Source organism: Piliocolobus tephrosceles, chromosome X, assembly GCF_002776525.5.
Source record: "Piliocolobus tephrosceles isolate RC106 chromosome X, ASM277652v3, whole genome shotgun sequence".
Taxonomy (NCBI): domain Eukaryota; kingdom Metazoa; phylum Chordata; class Mammalia; order Primates; family Cercopithecidae; genus Piliocolobus; species Piliocolobus tephrosceles.
The window spans coordinates 65,403,406-65,425,620 of record NC_045455.1 but is presented as its reverse complement, the minus strand read 5'-3'; the positions used below and the strand labels follow the sequence as shown (position 1 = coordinate 65,425,620).

General features: G+C 38.4%; 1 protein-coding gene across 4 annotated transcripts in view; it reads left to right on the top strand.

Annotated features, from left to right (window-relative positions):
- WDFY2 (WD repeat and FYVE domain containing 2) overlaps window positions 1-22,215 on the top strand; it is a 181,762-nt gene that overhangs the window by 110,154 nt on the left and 49,393 nt on the right. For all 4 annotated transcript variants that reach the window (XM_023187322.1, XM_023187320.1, XM_023187323.1 and 1 more), the window contains one exon: window positions 4,727-4,781. In XM_023187322.1, the coding sequence (XP_023043090.1) occupies window positions 4,727-4,781 (55 nt within the window). The remainder of the gene's footprint in view (window positions 1-4,726; window positions 4,782-22,215) is intronic.

Here is a 22,215-nt window from a genome sequence, read left to right as displayed (position 1 = left end):
ATATTAGGAGAGAAAATACTGTCAATTCACATATTAAACAAAGGATAACTATCCCTAATAATCAAAGAAGTTCTACAATTTAGTAAGACAATTACAAATGCAATAGACAAAAGGAGCAAAGGATGTGCCTCAGCCACATCATATATACTGCCTCAGATTTTCTTGATTGTACTTGTTTCCTGGGCTCTCTTGGCACCTTGTTCCACCCTGAGGCCTAAGCCCAGAGGATCTGGTTCCCATGCTACTTCTGAATTATATGAAGCACAGCACTGCAGAGACACAGATACGACTTCCCCGGTGGCTGCAACAGGGCTAGGTGGTCCAACTTTCTACAAGCAGAGAGAAATTAGATTCATGTGGAGCTATGATTAAAATGCAAAGGGATATGGGAGACATCTGGCAGATAAATTCCCTCTCCATCCCTCCCTTCAGTGGATTTTTCCAAAACCTGGTGTTTCACTTCTATCTGTCCAGAGACTTCCTGAATGCTGAGAAGCAGCTAGGCATCTTGTGAAACTCAGGCGAGCTTGGTAATGCACCACCATCTTTCTCTGCTTTGCTTTGCTTTACCCTCACTCACTGTTGCCGATACTGAACCTTCAAATAAAGCATTAGGCTTAAGCTTTGCTTCACGCTGTTTTTCAGAGAACCAGGCTACAGCAGAATTTGAACAAAAAATTTGTAAAACAAGAAATGAATGAAAATAGCAAATAAACACAAAAAGTTCTCCAGCTTATAAATAGCGTAACGAACATAAACCACAATGAGATACCCTCTTGTTTCGCACATCAGTTTGGCAAAAATTGAAAAGATCAATAGCATTCAATGCTGATAAGATGTGGGAAAAAATGCTGTCAAATGAAGATGGGGGTAGGTGACAGAGTGCATGGCTGCATGCTTCCTGGACAATAATATGACAGTGTTTATTAAGACATTACATGATATTTGAGCCAGTGTCTCTTCTACATAGACATTAGTTCATATGGATATACTTGCAAAGACCTTTCTCAAAGTATTGCTATAATTGTAAATTAAAGCAGACAAATGGAATGTCCACTTAAAATGTGAAGTACTTGAATAAAGTTTGGCATATCCATTTTATGGAATATTATACAGCCATCAGAAAGAATAAGTTAGAACTATGTGCTTCTGGAAAATAGCACTCTGGTGTACTTTAGATGAAAACAAAGTTGTAGAATAATATCTATAATGTGATCCTGTTTTTATACAACAAAAAAATGTATATATGTTCATATATGTTTGTATAAGGGTTTAAAAAAAAGACATGGTGGGATATGCCACACTGTTAACATTGGTTGCCTCAAAAGGGTGAGATTGAAGGTGAAGACAATTGTTAGCTTTTTGCTTGTATATCCTATATTGTTTGATGTATTACAGTGAGCATTAAAAACAACTAAGTGATAGATGGGTGGACAGCTGAATGGAAAGAAGGAAGGATAGAAATAATAAAGAAGGAATAGAAACTATTTTATCCAAAATATTTCAAATGTGTATATCTTTTTTTTTTTTTTTTAAGACAGAATCTCACTCTGTCGCCCAGGCTGGAGTGCAGTGGCGCCATCTCGGCTCACTGCAAGCTCCGCCTCCCGGGTTTATGCCATTCTCCTGCCTCAGCCTCCCGAGTAGCTGGGACTACAGGCGCCCGCCACCTCGCCCAGTTAGTTTTTTGTATTTTTTTAGTAGAGACGGGGTTTCACCGTGTTCACCAGGGTAGTCTCGATCTCCTGACCTCGTGATCCGCCCGTCTCGGCCTCCCAAAGTGCAAATGTGTATATCTTTGATTAATTTGTTTTGAACTTTTATTGGTCAATCCTAAGAAAATAACTGCAGCCAAACCTTTACATTTTAATTGTTCATGAGTGTTAAGAGACAAAATCTTTTAAAAACTCAATTTGGCCATATCTATCAAAATTTCAGTGGTTATACTCTTTGATCCAATAATTCTACTTTTTGGACTTTTATTTTATAGAAGTACTGCTGGAGACATATAAAGATATAATACATTTAATGTAATATTTTCAATAAGGAAAACTGGAAACAAACGTTCATCAATAAAGGAATATTAAAGGAATATTATGGCCAGGAGTGGTGGCTCACGCCTGTAATCCCAGCACTTTGGGAGGCCAAGACAGGCAGATCACCTGAGGTTGGGTGTTCAAGACCAGCCTGACCGACATGGAGAAACCCTATCTCTACTAAAAATACAATAAATTAGCCGGGCGTGGTGGCACGTGCCTGTAATCCCAACTACTCAGGAGGCTGAGGTAGGAGAATCGCTTGAACCCAAGAGGGCGGAGGTTGCGATGAGCCAAGATCACACTGTTGCACTCTAGCCTGGGCAACAAGAGTGAAGCTCTGAAGCTCTGTCTCAAAAAAATAAAAGAATATTTACTGCATCCTATGCAGTCATCAAAAAGAATGAAGTTGATGAGTATGTACTCGTGGAATTATATGCATGAACTGTAAAAAGAAAACAGTATTGCCAAGTAGTTTTAATGTTTTGTTTTATTATACATTATTACAACTGTACTTTCCATAATACTTATGTTTGAGAAATGGTATCACAAAGGATTTTTAGTGTTTATTTTTCTTATATTTCTTAGAGTAGTGTATTATGTTTCTATGATCAAAAAAGTAATAACAAAAGCTGACACAAAATCTAAATTTTCTCCATAATTATATGTTTTTATTATCATAGGAAAAATAAATGACCAAGAAATTAGGTTTACCAATGCATTGAACTGGTAATTTTATTTTTAATGTGTATATTAAATCCTAAATGCAAACCTCTATTAAGTTGTGTTATTTTATACCTTAACGTTGTTTCGAAAGGAATTGTGGTATCTTTTGACCAGGCCAGAGAACCATTTCAGTATATTCAAAGTAGCATGAACAATATGAGTTCAGAAAACATTTGGCCAGATAACAGTTGTCTTTAATAAATTTATTTGTGTATGTGTCACGATATTTGGGACCCTGTAAAGTTGGGGGTCAGGGTCGAGGTCCTGTTGCCTGGGATTAAAAGTTGCTAGTGAATTGTGGCTTAGGCACCTCCCGGGTTTCCTTACCTACACTATAAGCACTTTATGGGCCAGCTACTTTACTTCTTTAAAAATTAGTCTGCTCTGGCCGGGCACGGTGGTGCATACCTGTAATCCCAGCACTTTGGGAGGCCGAGGTGGGCGGATCACCTGAGGTCAGGAGTTCAATACCAGCCTGGCCAACATGGTGAAACCCCGTCTCTACTAAAAATACCAAAATTAGTCGGGCATGGTAGCATGCACCTATAATCCCAGCTACTAGGGAGGCTGAGGCAGGAGAATTACTTGAACCTGGGAGGCAGAGGTTGTAGTGAGCCAAGATTGCACCACTGCACTCCAATCAGGCAACAGAGCAAGACTCTATCCAAAAAAAGAAAAGAAAAAAAAATTAATCTGTTGTATCCAGTTGTAGGTCTAACTCTTTCAAAACAAGAAGTGAATGTAGTGCCACTCGTTGAAGAAATAATGATACGAATTTTTAAAGTGACAAGTTGAATAATGTTATTACTGAGAAAATCATGAAGAAAATTCATTTGTAGATAAGCTTCTTAAAGGGGGCTGGAATAGAAAAATGAATAGGCAAAGTAACTTTATTGCCTTGTATGATTTCTCACATCATCTCCTACTTTACTTTTGTGACATTTATCGCAAAAACAATAAAATAATTATTTCCTTCTGAAAAATTACACAAACTACTAAACTCAGGAAGACCCAGATAGCAAGTAAGGCATTTAGGTGTCTTTCTTCCCATCCCCCTTTTTAAAAGTTATCAAAGAAAAATCCTGGATGCTTCCAAATATTTTGAAAAGATTAATTGACCTGTTTCTAAACTCAGACGAAGGTATCAATTTATTATACTTTGCAGCTTTCCTTATGTTTCATAATATACTCTTTAAGAATACCTGCATATTTTTCATTTGAATGAAGCCTAAGGACTCAAAACTTGGCTGGATCTCATAAACCCTCAGTCAGCTTCTACATACGGGTCACTGCATACACAGATGCTTGGGCGAAACAGCACACACTTACGTGTCCCCACAAAGGGTATATATAATGTGTGATATAGAAATTGATATTTTCAGTAAATTTGACATTCAGGCTAATCTCATTATATTGAGAAGTGCCTTTGTGTGACCATTATTTATTAGTTACCTACTGTGCCAAGGTACTGCGCCCGGTTCCCTGGGGATACAGAGATGAGTAAAATGCAACCTTGAGACGCTTGTAGTAAGGGGAAATAAATTACTAATCTTAGAAAAAGAATCTTTAAAATACCTAATTTATTTTTAGTAGGGAGTTGCCATCCATTTCCTTACTGGTTAGAGCCTTGAAAATTTTTAGCTTTGGCACCCTTGAAAGAAAAGTATTTTGAATTAGGTTTATCTTCAAAATTGACCAGTATCAAGATGCTTAACTTGATCTGGTTTTCTTCTCATGCATACACAAAAAGTCAACACTTATAAGGTAAAATTATGATAACTGCATTGGATCATAATTATGATTGTTAACTTTTAAAGGGGTACAAAAATTCTGAGTTGATGGGCAAAATACTAATGTTAGATGTAATTGTCATGATAATTTGCTTTATTCAATCTGGTTTTACCAAATATAGTCTTTCACTTAAAGAATTTATTTTTGTTTAATATTTTTCTTTTCTTTTACAGGAGTTTATATTGTCAGAAGATTATAACAAGATGACTTCTGTGAAAAACTATCAAGGTAAGGAGTGAGAGGAGTACCTTCATTACCCAGATTCTAAAATACTTCTTGGTGCTTTTCACTGCCACAAGAGAATACGTACTTTACAATCATCAGGGAAACAAAACAGAGCAACCTTTTGAGTGAATGTTATCCCTGTTTTTGAATTAAGAAACTGAGGCCCAATGAGGTTGGATGGCTTGCCTGGGGTTCTAGTTAAGTGCAGAGCCGTATCAGGTCAGTGTGACTCCCAAACCCACAGCCTTTGTCTTCCTACTATAACATGCTGCCTTTCAACAGTACAGCAGGTTTAGAAAGTGGGTCCGGTAAAAAACCACCTTAATAGGACTCATCTTTAATGTGGTTAAATGTTTTAAAATGCTCAGAGTGTGTTGTCCAAGGGGAAGAATTGTGGTTTTATCATGTCTTCAACATTGACAGGCCATCTGCCAACAATTTTTGGAAGGGATTTCTTTATTCAGACTAACAGTGTTGTGGAACCAGAAAGTTAGAGGTAGACCTTTTAACACTTAGAGTCATGAGAATTCTCTTGACTCGCCTTTAATGAGAGGATGATCATCCAGCCTCTCCTTTAGTACCTTCAGAGACATAGGAACCATTATGATTTTGGAAAATTCTAAGCATTAAGTTCTTTAAGATTTGGGGCTAAAATTTATTTCTCTTTATTCTTTAATTTTCTCACATATTATTCATCAAATATTTATTGAGTGTCTATTATGTTCTGGTAACAGAATTGCAGTAGTGAACCAGACATGTATAGTGTCTATGTATAAGCAGTTTATAATCATGGAGAGGATACAGATGGTAAGAGGATACAGATGGCCATTAAAACATTGTGTGATAAGTGATAAATGTTCCTCTCTTGGTGTTTGCTTAGCCTGTTGGACCTACAGAAATTGAATACAATCTCTCTTACACATGACAACCTTTCAATTATTTTAAAACAACAGTGAAAGTTTCTACCCCTTCCCTTCTGTCTCCTGTTTCAATCTGCAGGGTTTTGCTCTCACTTCTCTTTTCCAGGCTATATATTTTATATCTCTAATTTTTATTTTATGTTATGTGAGTCTTTATTCTTTAAAAACAGTTTTTACATGTATCCTGTAAATATGGACAATTGTTTTTTATCAAGTTTTAAGAATACATTACTTAACAAAAAATTTTTTTAATTGGCTTGGTCACATATTTGGGATATCATTTGGTACCTTTAGGACCATTTAAAAATACAATACCTTGTGGTAGGTAACCTTTAAGATGGTGCCTAACAATCATTGCCTCCTGGAATTTATCCTGTACCTCCAGTGTGGGCTTGACCTAGAATATGGCAAGTGATGGATATCACTTCTGAGATTAGGTTACAAAGTTACCAAAACTTCCACCTTGCTTGCCCACTCTGCACTTTTGTGTGCTTGCTTTGATGAAAGCCAGCTGCCATGTTGTGGGCTGCCCTGTGGAGAAGCCCATGTGCTGAGGAACTGAGGGAGGCCTTCTCAACAGCCAGTAAGGAACTGACACCCTAATTTAACAGCCCACAAGGAACTGAATCCAGCCAGTACTATGTGAGAGAGTTTGGAAGCAGATTCTCCCCCTGTCAAGCTTTCAGATGAGACCACAGTTCCATTCCACACCTTGATTCCATCCTGTGAGAGACTTTATGACAGAGGCGTGCAGCTAAACTGTACCAATATTTCAGACTCTGAGATAATTAACATTTACTGTTTTAAGGCACTAAGTTTTGGGGTAATCTGTTACACAGCAATAGGTAACTAATACATGCATGTAATCTGATAAGTACAAAATTATATTCTCTCTTTTCCTCAGCACTGTTCTTATACAGGGTGAATTTCTGGCAGCCATTTTACACTATGGGCTCATGTGGAGCAGTCAACTCAAGCTCCTTCACAGTTCTCACTTGAATTGTTTTTTTTTTTTTTTTTTTTGTAGTTCTTTTTTTAATTTTTAATTTTTATGGGTAGATAGTAGGTGTATATATTTATGGGGTACATGTGACATTTTGATACAGGCATGCAATGCATAATCACATAAGGGTAGATGGGGTATCTATCGCCTCAAGTATTTATCCTTAATGTTACAAAAAATCCAGTTATACTCTTTTAGTTATTTTAAATTGTTTTGAGTTATTTTTAAGCTATATCTTCAGTACTTTTGAAGCTGTTTCTTGTTTTTATTTTTGTTTTTAAAATAAAAACTAAATGCTGCACTTAACATCCTGTTAATCACAATCTCATTTTATTTAGCCTATCACCTCAGCTTACCAAGATACTTAGAAATCCCAGTTGTCATTAAATATATTCATTTCTGCTTAATTTTGTGTTTTTCTTAAATGTATAAGCATAACATACCATTTCCTATGTCTTTGTTAAAATAATGATTGACCTCACAGGTATATGTATAATGAGCATATCACTAGAAACTTCTCTTCATATGCCATTATTCTTTGAGTCTCTTAATATTTCATGTAAGTTCATTTTATCTACAGAGGATTACAAAAAAATTGATAACTAGAGTACTATGGAAACCTATTCTCCACGAATACCTGGAGATAATGTTAAAATTACACTTCTTGTTGGTTTTGTCATTCTTCTTAATACAATACTAGACTCATGAGAGATACAAATAAAAAAATTTCTATGAGCCAGAACCAAAGAGAGAACTAAAACTCAGAGTGATGTACATACAGTCTATCTTTGCAGCTGTCTTGGGGAGATGGAGAACCAGTAAGAGATAGATGCTTGTGTATGAACATGCACTTGGGGACAAGAAATAAGGCCCAGGGCCTGAGTGAGATGAAAAATTGAACTGAGATTTCCATAAAAGGCTGAATCTCATGAAGGACTGTACCCCCATAAAAAGAGGAACAAGACTTTCCACTAATTGGCCCTGAAGACTACAGGGAAATTTATTCCTGATCCCAACTCTGGATAGAGGATGGACTTTTACCTTGATAAATCAAAACCTGAAATGAAAACTTTTGAGTTTGGAATATAAATTTTAACCGATTATAACATGCTGGAACTCCATTTAAGAAATTAACATAAAGTGGGTCCTTGGCCAATAAGACACCACGGTTACTTTCTAGAAACAAATGCAGGCTCTTTTCAGTAAGACAAATTGCACAAAGGCCCTGCAACAAAAACAAGCACTGCTTAAGATGAATTCTTCATTTTTTTTTAATTGTAAAACTAACAAGCAATCAATCTACCATGAGTAAATATTAGCAGATAACACAAACAGGATGATTAGAGTACCAAGAACCTTAGATAATAATCAACAAAGTGAAAGTAGCCATAACACAATATGTTAAATGATTGAAGAAAAAAGTTTCAGAAACAACAAGGGAATAAAACGATTGTGGAAAAAAACGGAGATTTTTAAGAGAACCAAATAGAACTTTTGGATAGGAAAAATATAGTCATTGAAATAAAAAATCAGTGGGTAGATTAGATTTATTAGACACAGACAAATTAGTGGAGTGGCAGATGGATTCGATGTCCACAGAACAACATTTTTAAACCTTTTTTTTTTTGGTGACAGGGCCTCACTCAGTCGCCCAGGATAGAGTGCAGTGGTGTGATCTCAACTGACTGCAGCCTCTGCCTCCTGGTCTCAAGCAGTCCTCCCACCTGGGAGTCCACCTCCCAAGTAGCTGGGACTACAGGTGTATGCCACCACACCTGGCCAAGTTCTATATTTTTTGTAGAGATGAGGTTTTGCCATGTTGCCCAGGCTGGTCTCAAACTCCTAAGCTCAAGCAATCCACCAACCTTGGCCTCCCAAAGTGCTGTGATTACAGGCAAGAACCACTGTGCCCAGCCCATTTTTAAAGTTCTAAAAGAAGAAAAATCTTCCAACATAGACTTATATGCCCAGAGAAAATATCTTTCAAAAACTTAAGTAAAATAAACATTTTTTTGAACACACAAAAACAGAAAAAATTCATCATTCATAGACCTTTACTAAAAGAAATGTTAAAGGAAGTCTTTCAGGGAAAAAGAAAATGATGCCAAAAGAAGCTATGTGTCTACTCAAAGAACAGTTTTAAAAATGGGAACTGAAAAGTTTTTCTTCATATATTATATGAATCTCTTTAAAAGACAAATGACTTTTAAGTTAAAGACAGACTCGCAAGGGGTTAATAATATATGTAAATTAAAATGTGTGACAATAGTACAAAGGCCAGAGAAATGGAAGTATACTATTGTAGGTTCTAGAATACTATACATGAAGAAGTATAATAGCACTTGGAGGAAGACTGTGGTAAATTAAAGATATATACTATTAACCCTAAAATGACTTTTTTTTTTTTTTTTGGAGTCAGAGTCTTGCTCTGTCACCCAGGTGGGAGTGAACTGGCACAAGCAATTGTGGGCACCCCCCAGGTTCAAGCGATTCTCCTGCCTCAGCCTCCCAAGTATCTGAGATTACAGGCACCTGCCACCACACCCAGCTAATATTTGCATTTTTAGTAGAGACAGGGTTTCACCGTGTTGGCCAGGCTGGTCTCGAACTCCTGACCTCAGGCGACCTACCTGCCTTGGCCTCTCAAAGTGCTGGGACAGGTGTGAGCCACCACTCCTGGCCCAAAACAACTATTAAAATAACAAATTGAAGACCAAGGACAGCAGCTGACACCTGTGATCCCAGCACTTTGGGAAGCTGAGGTGGAGGATCCTTTGAGCCCAGGAGTTTGAGACCAGCCTGGGCAACACAGCAAGACCCCATCTCTAAAAAAAAAGAAAAAAGAAAAAAATTACTTAGCCTGTAGTCTTAGCTACTAGGGAGGCTGAGGTGGGAGGATTTCTTCAATCCAGGGGTTCAAAGTTACAGTGAGCTGTGCCTGCACCATTGTACTCTAGCCTGGGTAACAGAGCAAGACCCTGTCTCTAAATAATAAAATAAATAGCAAATCAAAAAATGACAGCTAATAGGCAAACAAAGGAGATAAAGTAGAATCATATAGTAATTCCCAATTAAAAACAAACAAAAAAGCAGACTAAGAGGGAAAAGGGTGTAAAGAACAGGTGGAAAAATATAAAACAACACAATAATAGATTTAAACATAACAATGTCAGTAATCAGATTAAAAATAAATGATCTAAAGGCAATTAAAAGGCAGTTAACGTCAGATTGAGTGAAAGATGAGACCCAAATATAAACTATAAGAAGTGTATTTTATAGAGAAAGACACAAGTAGCTTAAAAGTAAAAGGATGGAAGATTATATACAATGAGAATACTAGTCAAAAGAAAACTGGAGTGTCTTTTTAAATATCAAAGTAGATTTCAGAGCAAAGAACATTACCAGGGATAAAGAAGGTATCATGAGGGCCAGTCCACCAGAAGACCATAACAAGCATCTCATATCATGGTTTTGAGATACGTGACCCAAAAGCTGATGAAACTTTAGGGAGAAATAGATATAAATTATAGTTAGAAATTTTAATACTTTCAATAATTTATTGAAGATATTAATTGATATAATAGTAGGCAGAGAATCAGTAAAGTACAGCAGACTTGAACAAAACAGTCAACACTTGCTCTCATTGACATCTGTAGAACATTCCAACTAAAGTTTGTTTTATTTATACATTATTTTCAAGTACATGGAGAATATTTATCAAGACAGACAATATTCTAGCCCATAAAATAAATCTCAGCAAATTTGGAAGGATTTAAGTCATGCAAAGTATGTTCTCTGATCAAAATGGAATTGAAGTAGGAATCAATAACAGAAAAATCTCTGGGACAGACGCAGTGGTTCATACCTGTTAACCCAATGCTTCTGGAGAGGGGAAGATCACTTTGGGCCAGGAGTTGAAGCCTGGGCAACACAGCAAGACGCTGTTTATATTAAAAAAAAGAAAAAGGCTGGGCGCGGTGGCTCACACCTGTAATCCCAGCACTTTGGGAGGCCGAGGCAGGTGGATCACCAGAGGCTGGGAATTCGAGACCAGCCTGACCAACATGGAAAAATCCCATCTCTACTAAAAATGCACAAAATTAGGCGGGCGTGGTGGCACATGGCCTGTAATCCTAGCTACTACAGGAGGCCGAGGCAGGAGAAATGCATGAACCCCAAAGGCAGAGGTTGTGGTGAGCCAAGATTGCGTCATTGCACTCCAGCCTAGACAACAGAAGCAAAACTCGGTCTCTGAAAAAAAAAAATTGAAAAAAGGCTGGGTGCAGTGACTCACGCCTGTAATCCCAGCACTTTGGGAGGCCAAGGCGGGTAGATCACCTGAGGTCGGGAGTTCAAGACCAGCCCGACCAACACGGAGAAACCCCATCTCTACTAAAAATACAAAATTAGCCGGGCATGGTGGCACATGCCTATAATCCCAGCTAGCTGGGAGGCTGAGACAGGAGAATCGCTTGAACCTGGGAGGCGTAGGTTGCAGTGAGCCGAGATTGCGCCATTGCACTCCAGCCTGAGCAACAAGAGCAACACTCCATCTAAAAAAAAAACGAAAAAAAAAAAAAAGAAAAAAATTAGCTGAGCATGGTGATGCACACCTGTAGTGTTAGCTACTCAGGAGGCAGAGGCTGGAGGATCACTTGAGCCCAGGGCTTCAAGATTGCAGTGAGCTGTCACAGTGCTACCATACTCTACCCTGGGCAACGGAGCAAGACCCTGTCTCTTAAAAAAAAGGAAAGACCAATCTCTGAAAAATCCCAAAATATTTGGAAGCTAAATGACACACTTCTAAATCACTCATGAGTCAAAGAAGAAGTCAGAATAGAAATTGGAAAGTATTTTGAACTGAATAAAAATGAAAACAAGATGGCCGAATGGGAACAGCTCCAGTCTACAGCTCCCAGCGTGAACGACGCAGAAAATGGGTGATTTCTGCATTTCCAACTGAGGTACCAGGTCATCTCACTGGGGCTTGTTGCACAGTGGGTGCAGCCCACGGAGTGTGAGCTGAAGCAGGGCGGGACATCACCTCACCCGGGAAGTGCAAGGGGTTGGGGAATTCCCTTTCCTAGCCACTGGAAGCCATGACAGACAGGACCTGGAAAATGGGGATGCTTCCACCCTAATACTGTGCTTTTCCAATGTTCTTAGCAAACAGCACACCAGGACATTATATCCCATGCCTGGCTCGGAGGGTCCCACACCCACAGAGCCTCACTCACTGCTAGCACAGCAGTCCAAGATCAAACTGCCAGGCGGCAGGGAGGCTGAGGGAGGGGCATCTGCCATTGCTGAGACTTGAGTAGGTAAACAAAGCAGCCGGGAAGCTCAAACTGGGTGGAGTCCACCCTAGCTCAAGGAGGCCTGCCCACCTCTGTAGACTCCACCACTGGGGGCAGGGCATAGCTGAACAAAAGGCAGCAGAAACTTCTGCAGACTTAAACATCCCTGTCTAACAGCTTTGAAGAGAGTAGTGGTTCTCCCAGCATGGAGTTCGAGATCTGAGAACAGACAGACTGCCTCCTCAAGTGGGTCCCTGACCCCTGAGTAGCCTAACTGGGAGACACCTCACAGTAGGGGCCAACTGACACCTCACATGGCTGGTTGCCTCTCTCAGACAAAGCTTTCAGAGGAAGGATCAGGCAGCAACATTTGCCATTCTGCAATATTTGCTGTTCTGCAGCTTCCACTGGTGATACCCAGGCAAACGGGGTCTGGAGTGGACCTCTAGCAAACTCCAACAGACCTGCAGCTGAGGGTCCTGACTGTTAGAAGGAAAACTAACAAACATAAAGGACATCCACACCAAACCCCCATCTCTAGGTCACCATCATCAAAGACCAAAGGTAGATAAAACACCAAAGATGGGAAGAAATCAGAGCAGAAAAGATGAAAATTCCAAAAATCAGAGTGCCTCTTCTCCTCCAAAGGAATGCTGCTCCTCACCAGCAATGGAACAAAGCTGGACAGAGAATGACTTTGACGAGTTAGCAGAAGTAGGCCTCAGAAGATCAGTAATAACAAACTTCTCTGAGCTAAAGGAGGATGTTCGAACCCGTCGCAAAGAAGCTAAAAACTTTGAAAAAAGATTAGATGAATGGCTAACTGGAATAAACAGTGTAGAGAAGACCTCAAATAACCTGATGGAGCTGAAAACCATGGCCCGAGAACTACGTGACACATGCACAAGCTTCAGTAGTTGATTCAAGCAAGTGGAAGAAAAGGGTATCAGTGACTGAAGATCAAATGAATGAAATGAAGTGAAAAGAGAAGCTTAGAGAAAAAAAGAGTAAAAAGAAATGAACAAAGCCTCCAAGAAATGTGGGACTTTGTGAAAAGACCAAATCTACGTCTGATTGGTGTACCTGAAAGTGACAGGAAGAATGGAACCAAGTTGGAAAACACTCTTAAGGATATTATCCAGGAGAACTTCCCTAACCTAGTGAGGCAGGCCAACATTCAAATTCAGGAAATACAGAGAACGCTACAAAGATACTCCTCGAGAAGAGTAACACCAAGACACATAATTGTCAGATTCACCCAAGTTGAAATGAGGGAAAAAATGTTAAGGGCAGCCAGAGAGAAAGGTCGAGTTACCCACAAAGGGAAGCCCATCAGACTAACAGCGGATCTCTTGTCAGAAACTCTACAAGCCAGAAGAGAGTGGGGCCCAGTATTCGACATTCTTAAAGAAAAGAATTTTCAACCCAGAATTTCATATCTAGCCAAACTAAGCTTCATAAGTAAAGGAGAAATAAAATCATTTATAGACAAGCAAATGCTGAGAGATTTTGTCATCACCAGGCCTGCCCTACAAGAGCTCCTGAAGGAAGCGCTAAATATGGCAAGGAACAACTGGTACCAGCCACTGCAAAAAGATGCCAAATGGTAAAGACCATTGATGCTAGGAAGAAACTGCATCAACTAACGAGCAAAATAACCAGCTAACATCATAATGACAGGATCAAATTCACACATAATAATATTAACCTTAAATGTAAATGGGCTAAATGCTCCAATAAAAGACACAGACTGGCAAATTGGATAAAGAGTCAAGACCCATCAATGTGCTGTATTCAGGAGACCCATCTCACGTGTAGACACACATAGGCTCAAAATAAAGGGTTGGAGGAAGATCTACCAATCAAATGGAAAACAAAAAAAAGCAGGGTTTGCAATCCTACTCTCTAATAAAACAGGCTTGAAACCAACAAAGATCAAAAGAGACAAAGAAGGCCATCACATAATAGCAAAGGGATCAATTCAACAAGAAGAGCTAACTATCCTAAATATATACGCACCCGATACAGGAGCACCCAGATTCATAAAGCCAAGTCCGTAGAGACCTACAAAGAGACTTAGACTCCCATACAATAATAATGAGAGACTTTAACACCCTACTGTCAGCATTAGACAGATCAACGAATCAGAAAGTTAACAAGGATATCCAGGACTTGAACTCAGCTCTCCACCAAGCAGACCTAATAGACATCTACAAAACTCTCCACCCCAAATCAACAGAATATATATTCTTCTCAGTACCACATCACACTTGTTCCAAAATTGACCACATAGTTGGAAGTAAAGCACTCCTCAGCAAATGTAAAAAACAGAAACTATAACAAGCTGTCTCTGAGACCACAGTGCAATCAAATTAGAACTCAGGATTAAGAAACTCACGTAAAACCGCACAACTACATGGAAACTGAACAATCTGCTCCTGAGTGACTACTGGGTACATAACGAAATGAAGGCAGAAATAAAGATGTTCTTTAAAACCAATGAGAACAAAGACAAAACATACCAGAATCTCTGGGACACATTTAAAGCAGTGTGTAAAGGAAAATTTACAGCACTAAATGCCCAGAAGAGAAAGCAGGAAAGATCTAAAATCAACACCCTAATATCACAATTAAAAGAACTAGAGAAGCAAGAGCAAACACATTCAAAACCTAGCTGTAGACAAGAAATAACTAAGATCAGAGCAGAACTGAAGGAGACAGAGACACAGAATACCCTTCAAAAAGATCAATGAATCCAGGAGCTGTGTTTTTGAAAAGATCAACAAAATTGATAGACTGCTAGCAAGACTAATAAAGAAGAAAAGAGAGAAGAATCAAATAGACGCAATAAAAATGGTAAAGGGGATATCGTCTCCGATTCCACGGAAATACAAACTACCATCAGGGAATACTATAAACATCTCTATGCAAATAAACTAGAAAATCTAGAAGAAATGAATAAATTCCTGGACACATACACCCTCCCAAGACTAAACCAGGAAGAAGTTGAATCCCTGAATAGACCAATAACAGGTTCTGAAATTGAGGCAATAATTAATAGGCTACCAACCAAAAGAAGTCCAGGACCAGACGGATTCACAGCCGAATTTTACCAGAGATACAAAGAGGAGCTGGTACCATTCCTTCTGAAACTATTCCAATCAATAGAAAAAGAGAGAATCCTCCCTAATTCATTTTATGAGGCCAACATCATCCTGATACCAAAGCCTGGCAGAGACACAGCAAAACAAGAAAATTTTAGACCAGTATCCCTGATGAACATCAATACAAAAATCCTCAATAAAATACTGGCAAACCGAATCCAGCAGCACATCAAAAAACTTACCCACCATGATCAAGGAGGCTTCATCCCTGGTATGCAAGGCTGATTCAACATATGCAAATCAACAAACATAATCCATCATATAAACAGAACCAAAGACAAAAACTACATGATTATCTCAATAGATGTAGAAAAGGCCTTTGTCAAAATTCAACAGCCCTTCATGCTAAAAACTCTCAATAAACTAGGTATTGATGGGACGTATCTCAAAATAATAAGAGCTATTTATGACAAACCCACAGCCAATATCACACTGAATGGGCAAAAACTGGAAGCATTCCCTTAAAAACTGCCACAAGACAGGGATGCCCTCTCTCACCACTCCTATTCAACATAGTGTTGGAAGTTCTGGCCAGGGCAGTCAGGCAAGAGAGAGAAATACTGGGTATTCAATTAGGAAAAGAAGAAGTCAGATTGTCCCTGTTTGCAGATGACATGATTGGATATTTAGAAAACCCCATCATCTCAGCCCAAAATCTCCTTAAGCTGATAAGAAACTTCAGCAAGGTCTCAGGATACAAAATCAATGTGCAAAAATCACAAGCATTCTTATACACCAGTAACAGACAAACAGAGAGCCAAATCATGAATGAACTCCCATTCACAATTGATTCAAAGAGAATAAAATACCTAGGAATCCAACTTAAAAGGGATGTGAAGAACCTCTTCAAGGAGAACTACAAACCACTGCTCAATGAAATAAAAGAGGACACAAACAAATAGAAGAACATTCCATGCTCATGGACAGGAAGAATCAATGTCGTGAAAATGGCCATACTGCCCAAGGTAATTTAAAGATTTAATGCCATCCCCATTAAGCTACCAACGACTTTCTTCACAGAATTGGAAAAAACTACTTTAAAGTTCATGTGGAACCAAAAAAGAGCCCGCATTGCCAAGACAATCCTAAATCAAAAGAACAAAGCTGGAGGCATCACGCTACCTGACTTCAAACTATACTACAAGTCTTCAGTAACCAAAACAGCATGGTACTGGTACCAAAACAGCCCTATAGACCAATGGAACAGAATAGAGCCCTCAGAAATAATACCACACATCTACAACCATCTGGTCTTTGACAAACCTGACAAAAACAAGAAAGGGAGAAAAGATTCCCTATTTAATAAATGGTGCTGGGAAAATTGGCTAGCCATATGTAGAAAGCTGAAACTGGATCCCTTCCTTACACCTTATACAAAAATTAATTCAAGATGGATTAAAGACTTAAATGTTAGACCTAAAACCATAAAAACCCTAGAAGAAAACCTAGGCAATACGATTCAGGCCATAGGCATGGGCAAGGACTTCATGACTAAAACAACAAAAGCAATGGCAACAAAAGCCAAAATTGACAAATGGGATCTAATTAAACTAAAGAGCTTCTGCACAGCAAAAGAAACTATCATCAGAGTGAACAGGCAACCTACAGAATGGGAGAAAACTTTTACAATCTACCCATCTGACAAAGGGCTAATACCCAGAACCTACAAAGACCTTAAACAAATTTACAAGAAAAAATCAAACAACCCCATCAAAAAGTGGGCGGAGGATATGAACAGACACTTCTCAAAAGAAGACATTTATGCAGCCAACAGACACATGAAAAATTGCTCATCGTCACTGGCCATCAGAGAAATGCAAATCAAAACCACAATGAGGTAACACCTCACACCAGTTAGAATGGTGATCATTAAAAAGTCAGGAAACAACAGGTGCTGGAGAGGATGTGGAGAAATAGGAACACTTTTACACTGTTGGTAGGACTGTAAACTAGTTCAACCATTGTGGAAGACAGTGTGGCAATTCCTCAAGGATCTAGAACTAGAAATACCATTTGACCCAGCCATCCCATTACTGGGTATATACCAAAAGGATTATAAATCATCCTGCTATAAAGACACATGCACGTGTATGTTTACTGCGGCACTATTCACAATAGCAAAGACTTGGAACCAACCCAAATGTCCATCAATGATAGACTGAATTAAGAAAATGTGGCACATGTACACTGTGAAATACTATGCAACCATAAAAAGGATGAGTTCATGTCCTTTGTAGGACATGGATGAAGCTGGAAACCATCATTCTGAGCAAACTATCGCAAGACAGAAAACCAAACACCACATGTTCTTACTCATAGGTGGGAACTGAACAATGAGAACACTTGGACACAGGTTGGGGAACATCACACACCCGGACCTGTCATGGGGTGCGGGGAGTGGGGAGCGATAACATTAGGAGAAATACCTAATATAAATGACGAGTTAATGGGTGCAGCACACCAACCTGGCACAAGTATACATATGTAACAAACCTGTACATTGTGCACATATACCCTAGAACTTAAAGTATAATAATATAATAAAATGAAAGCACAATATACCAGAATTTATGGTATGATACCATAGCAGTATTTAAGGAAAAATTTACAGAACTAAACATCTATATTAGAAAACAAGAAAGGCCTCAAATCAATGATTTTGACTTTGACCTTGGAATACCAGAGAAAGAAGAACAAAGGAGACCTAAGCTAAGCAGAACAAAGGAGAGATCAGTAGAAGTTCATGAAATAGAAAACAGAGAAAAGTCAGTGAAATCCAAAAGCTAGTTTTTTGATAAGCTCAATAAAATTTATAAATCTTTAGCCAGAGTTAACAGGGAAAAAAAAAGAGAAAATACAAATTATGAATATCAGGAATGAGTGAGGTGACATTACTACAGAGTCTAGGTATATTTAAAGGATAATAATATTATGAACAACTTTATGCTAGTAAATTTGAAAACAAATTTTAAAAATCTTTGAAAGATACAAATTGTGAAAGATTACTAAAAAAGACATGGATAATCCTAATAGTTCTATATCTACTAATGAAATTGAATTTAATGTATAGTTAAAACCTTCCCACAAAGAAAGCTCTAGGCCCACATGCTTTTACTGATGAATTTTATGAAACATCAAAAGAAGAGGCATTGCAAGCTTTACACAGACACTTTCAGAAGTTGCACAAGTGAAAGAGTTTCCAAGCCATTCTGAGATCAACATTACTTCTTGTTAAAACTAGACCAAAATGATACAAGTAAAGAAAACTATAGGCCATCATTCTTTATGATAATGGGTACAAAAAATCTAAACAAAATTTCAGTGGATGAAATTCAGCAATATATAAAAAAGATAATACATTATGATCAAGTGAAGTTTTTCTCAGTATTACAGTGTTGGATTAACATTCAAAATTTAATTAGTGGTATATGCTTAGAAGAAATGAAAGCAGAGGCTCAAGCAGATATATGTACACCCATGTTCATAGCAGCATTATTTACAATAGCCCAAAGGTGGAGGCAACCTAAATGCCCATCAGCAGATGCATGTATAAACAAGTTTGGTGTATACATGCAGTGGAATATTATTCAGCCTTAGGAAGGAAGTTCTGACACATGCAAATGAACCTTGAAGACAGAGTGAAATAAGCCAGTCAAAAAAAGGACAAGGCCAGGTGTAGTGGCTCACACCTATAATCCGGCACTTTAGGAGGCCAAGGCTGATGGATCACCTGAGGCCAGGAGTTCGAGACCAACCTGGCCAACATGGTGAAGCTTCCTCTCTACTAAAAATACAAAAATTAGCTGGGTGTGGTGGTGTGCGCCTGTCATCCCAGCTACTTGGGAGGCTGAGGCAAGAGAATCGCTTGAACCCGGGAGGTGGAGGTTGCAGTGAGCTGAGATTGTGCCACTGCACTCCAGCCTGGGCGACAGAGCAAGATTCCATGTCAAAAAAAAAAGGAGAAATACTGAAGGATTATAGATGAGGTACTTATTGTAATCAAATTCATAGAGACAGAAAGGAGAATGGTGATTGCCAAGGGCCAGGAGAGGGGGAAATGGCGAGTTAGTGGGTACAAGAGTTTCAGTTTGGGAAGATGAGAAAGTTCTAGAGAGTGAAAGGTGGTGATGGTTACACAACAGTGTGAATGTACTTAATGCCACAGAATGGTATGCTTAAAATGGTTTCAGTTGTAAATTTTTTGTTGTGTATATTTTAATACAATAAAAATATTAAAAGATTACATATGTGGATTACTTAGTGAAGTATCTGAAACATAATTTAATGGTCCAATAAATATTAATTCCTTTCAAAAAAAAAAAAAAAAAAGGAAAGCAGTGTTGACAAGAATGTGGAGAAATTGGAACCCTCTTTTTGTTCTTGTTTTTTGTTTTGTTTTGTTTTTTGATACAGAGTTTCGTTCTTGTCGTCCAGGCTGGAGTGCAGTGGTGTGATCTCGGCTCGCCGCAACCTCTGCCTCCCGGGTTCAAGTGATTCTCCTGCCTCAGCCTCCCAAGTAGCTGGAATTACAGGTGTTCGCCACCGATGCCCGGCTAATTTTTGTATTTTTTAGTAGAGACAGGGTTTCACCATGTTGGCCAGGCTAATCTTGAACTCCTGACCTCAGGTGATCCACCCGTCTCAGCCTCCCAAAGTGCTGGGATTATAGGCGTGAGCCACCGCACCCAGGCCTGGAACCCTCTTAACACTGTTGGTGGGAATGTAAAATGGTGTAGCCACTTTGAAAAACAGTTTGGCAGTTCCTCAAAGAGTTAAATATAAAGTTACCTTGTGACACAACATTTTTACTCCTAGTTAGGTACCCAAGAGAACTGAAAGCATAGTCATGTGTTGCTTAATGACGGTGACACATTCTGAAGAAGTGCATTGCTAGGCGATTTCAATGCTGTGTGAACGTGAGAGAGTGTACTTACACCCCTAGATGGGATTGCCTACTACATGCCTGGGCTAGAGGGTATAACCTGTTGCTCCCTAGGCTTGCACACCTGTACAGCATGTTACTGTTATGAATACCGTAGGCAGTTGTAGCACAATGGTATTTGTTACAATAAACATATCTAAAAATAGAAAAGGTGCAGTAAAAATTTGATGCAAAAGATTTAAAAAATGGTATGGTTTGCCTGGATAGGGCACTTACCATGAATGGAGCTTGGAGAACTGGAAATTGCTCTCGGCGAGTCAGTGAGTGACTAGTGAGTGAATGTGAGGCCTTGGACATTACCGTACACTGCTGCAGACTTCATAAACATTGTACACTTAGGCTACACTACATTTGCTTAAAAATATTATTTCAGTAATAAACCTAGTGAACTCTGTTTTTACTTTATAAACTTTTTAATCTTTTCAACTTTTCAGCTTTTTTGTAATAACAGAGTTTAAAACACAAACACAACTGTACAAAATACTGTTTCTTCATACCTTTATTCTCTAGGTTTTTTGTTTTTTTTAATTTTTAATATTTTGTTTTATTTTTTAAACTTTTTTTTTTTTTGTTAAAAGCTAAGACACAAACACACGCATTAGCCTAGGCCTACTTAGGATCAGGATCATCAGTATCACTGTCTTCCACCTCCACAGCTCGTCCCACTGAAGGTCTTCATGGGGCATAACACCCGTCGAGCTGTCACCTCCTATCACAACAATGCCTTCTTCTAGATACCTCCTGCGGGACCTGCATGAGGCTGCTTTACAGTTAACATTTTAAAAATATATATAAAAAGAAGGAGTACACTCTAAAATACTGATTTTAAAAGTATAGTATTGTAAATACATAAACCAGTAACATGGTCATTGAATATCATTATCAAGTAACATTATTGCAGGTGCTATACTTTTATGTGACTGGCAGCACAATAGGTTTGTTTTCACCAGGATCGCCACAGATAGGTGAGTAATGCATTGTGTTAGAACAGCCACGCCCTTTCAGCTGCATTATACTCTTATGGTGCCACAGTTGACTGAAGCATCGTTATGTGGAGCATGACAGTATTCACACAAAAACTCATACATATCTCTTCATAACAACGTTATTCATAATGGCCAAAAAAATGGAAATAACCTCAGTGTCCATCAGTGATGAATGGATAAACAAAATGTGGTATATATATGCATTGACTTATTTAGCCATTTAGGAATGAAGTACGTGCTACAAAATGGTTGAACCTTGGAAGCTTATGCTAAGAGAAAAAAGCCACACACAAAAGGCCGTGTATTGTATAATTACACTTATATGAAGTGTCAGGAATAGGAGATAATTCATAGAGAAAGGTAATAGATGAGTGTTTTCCAAGGATGAGGGAAGTGGGAGTTGGGGATATACAGTTTCATTTTTAGATGATGGAAATGTTCTGAAAATAGATAATAGTGATGATGCACGACATTGTGAGTAACTAATAACCAGTGAATTATATATTCTAAAATGTTTAAAGTGGTGAATTTTGTGTTATGTGAATTTTACCTCAATACAAAATTTTAAAAATCAATAAATGATCCCAAAACCAAAGACTTTACAAGAAAGAAAACTGCAGACCAATATGTCTCATAAAAAAAAAAAACAAAAAACAAAAACTAGCAAATTGACCTCAACCATATATAGAAAGAATTACACAGCATGACCTAGTGGGATTTATTCCAGATAGGCAAGGCAGGTTCAGCATTCAGAAATCAATGTAATCCATTACGTCAACAGGTTGAAGAAGAAAAATCGTATTATTAATTTAATGTGAAAAAGCATTTGGTAAAATCCAGTTCATTATAAAATATTCTCAGCAAACTAGGACTAGAGGGGAGCTTCTTCAGTAAAGAAATATCTACAGAAATCCTGCAGCTAACATTGTCCTTAATGTTGATAAAAGAGATGCTTTCCCTCTAAGATCAGGATCAAGGCAAGGAAGATGTCCCTCTCACCACTCCTATTCAAACCCACCGGTTTTCTTATGAGTTTCTGAAGCTTAGTGATAAGTTATCTATCTTTGAATTTTTTTTCAATAAAAGAATCTTTTTCACCTTAAACAAAAGTATGTGATTTGAGTT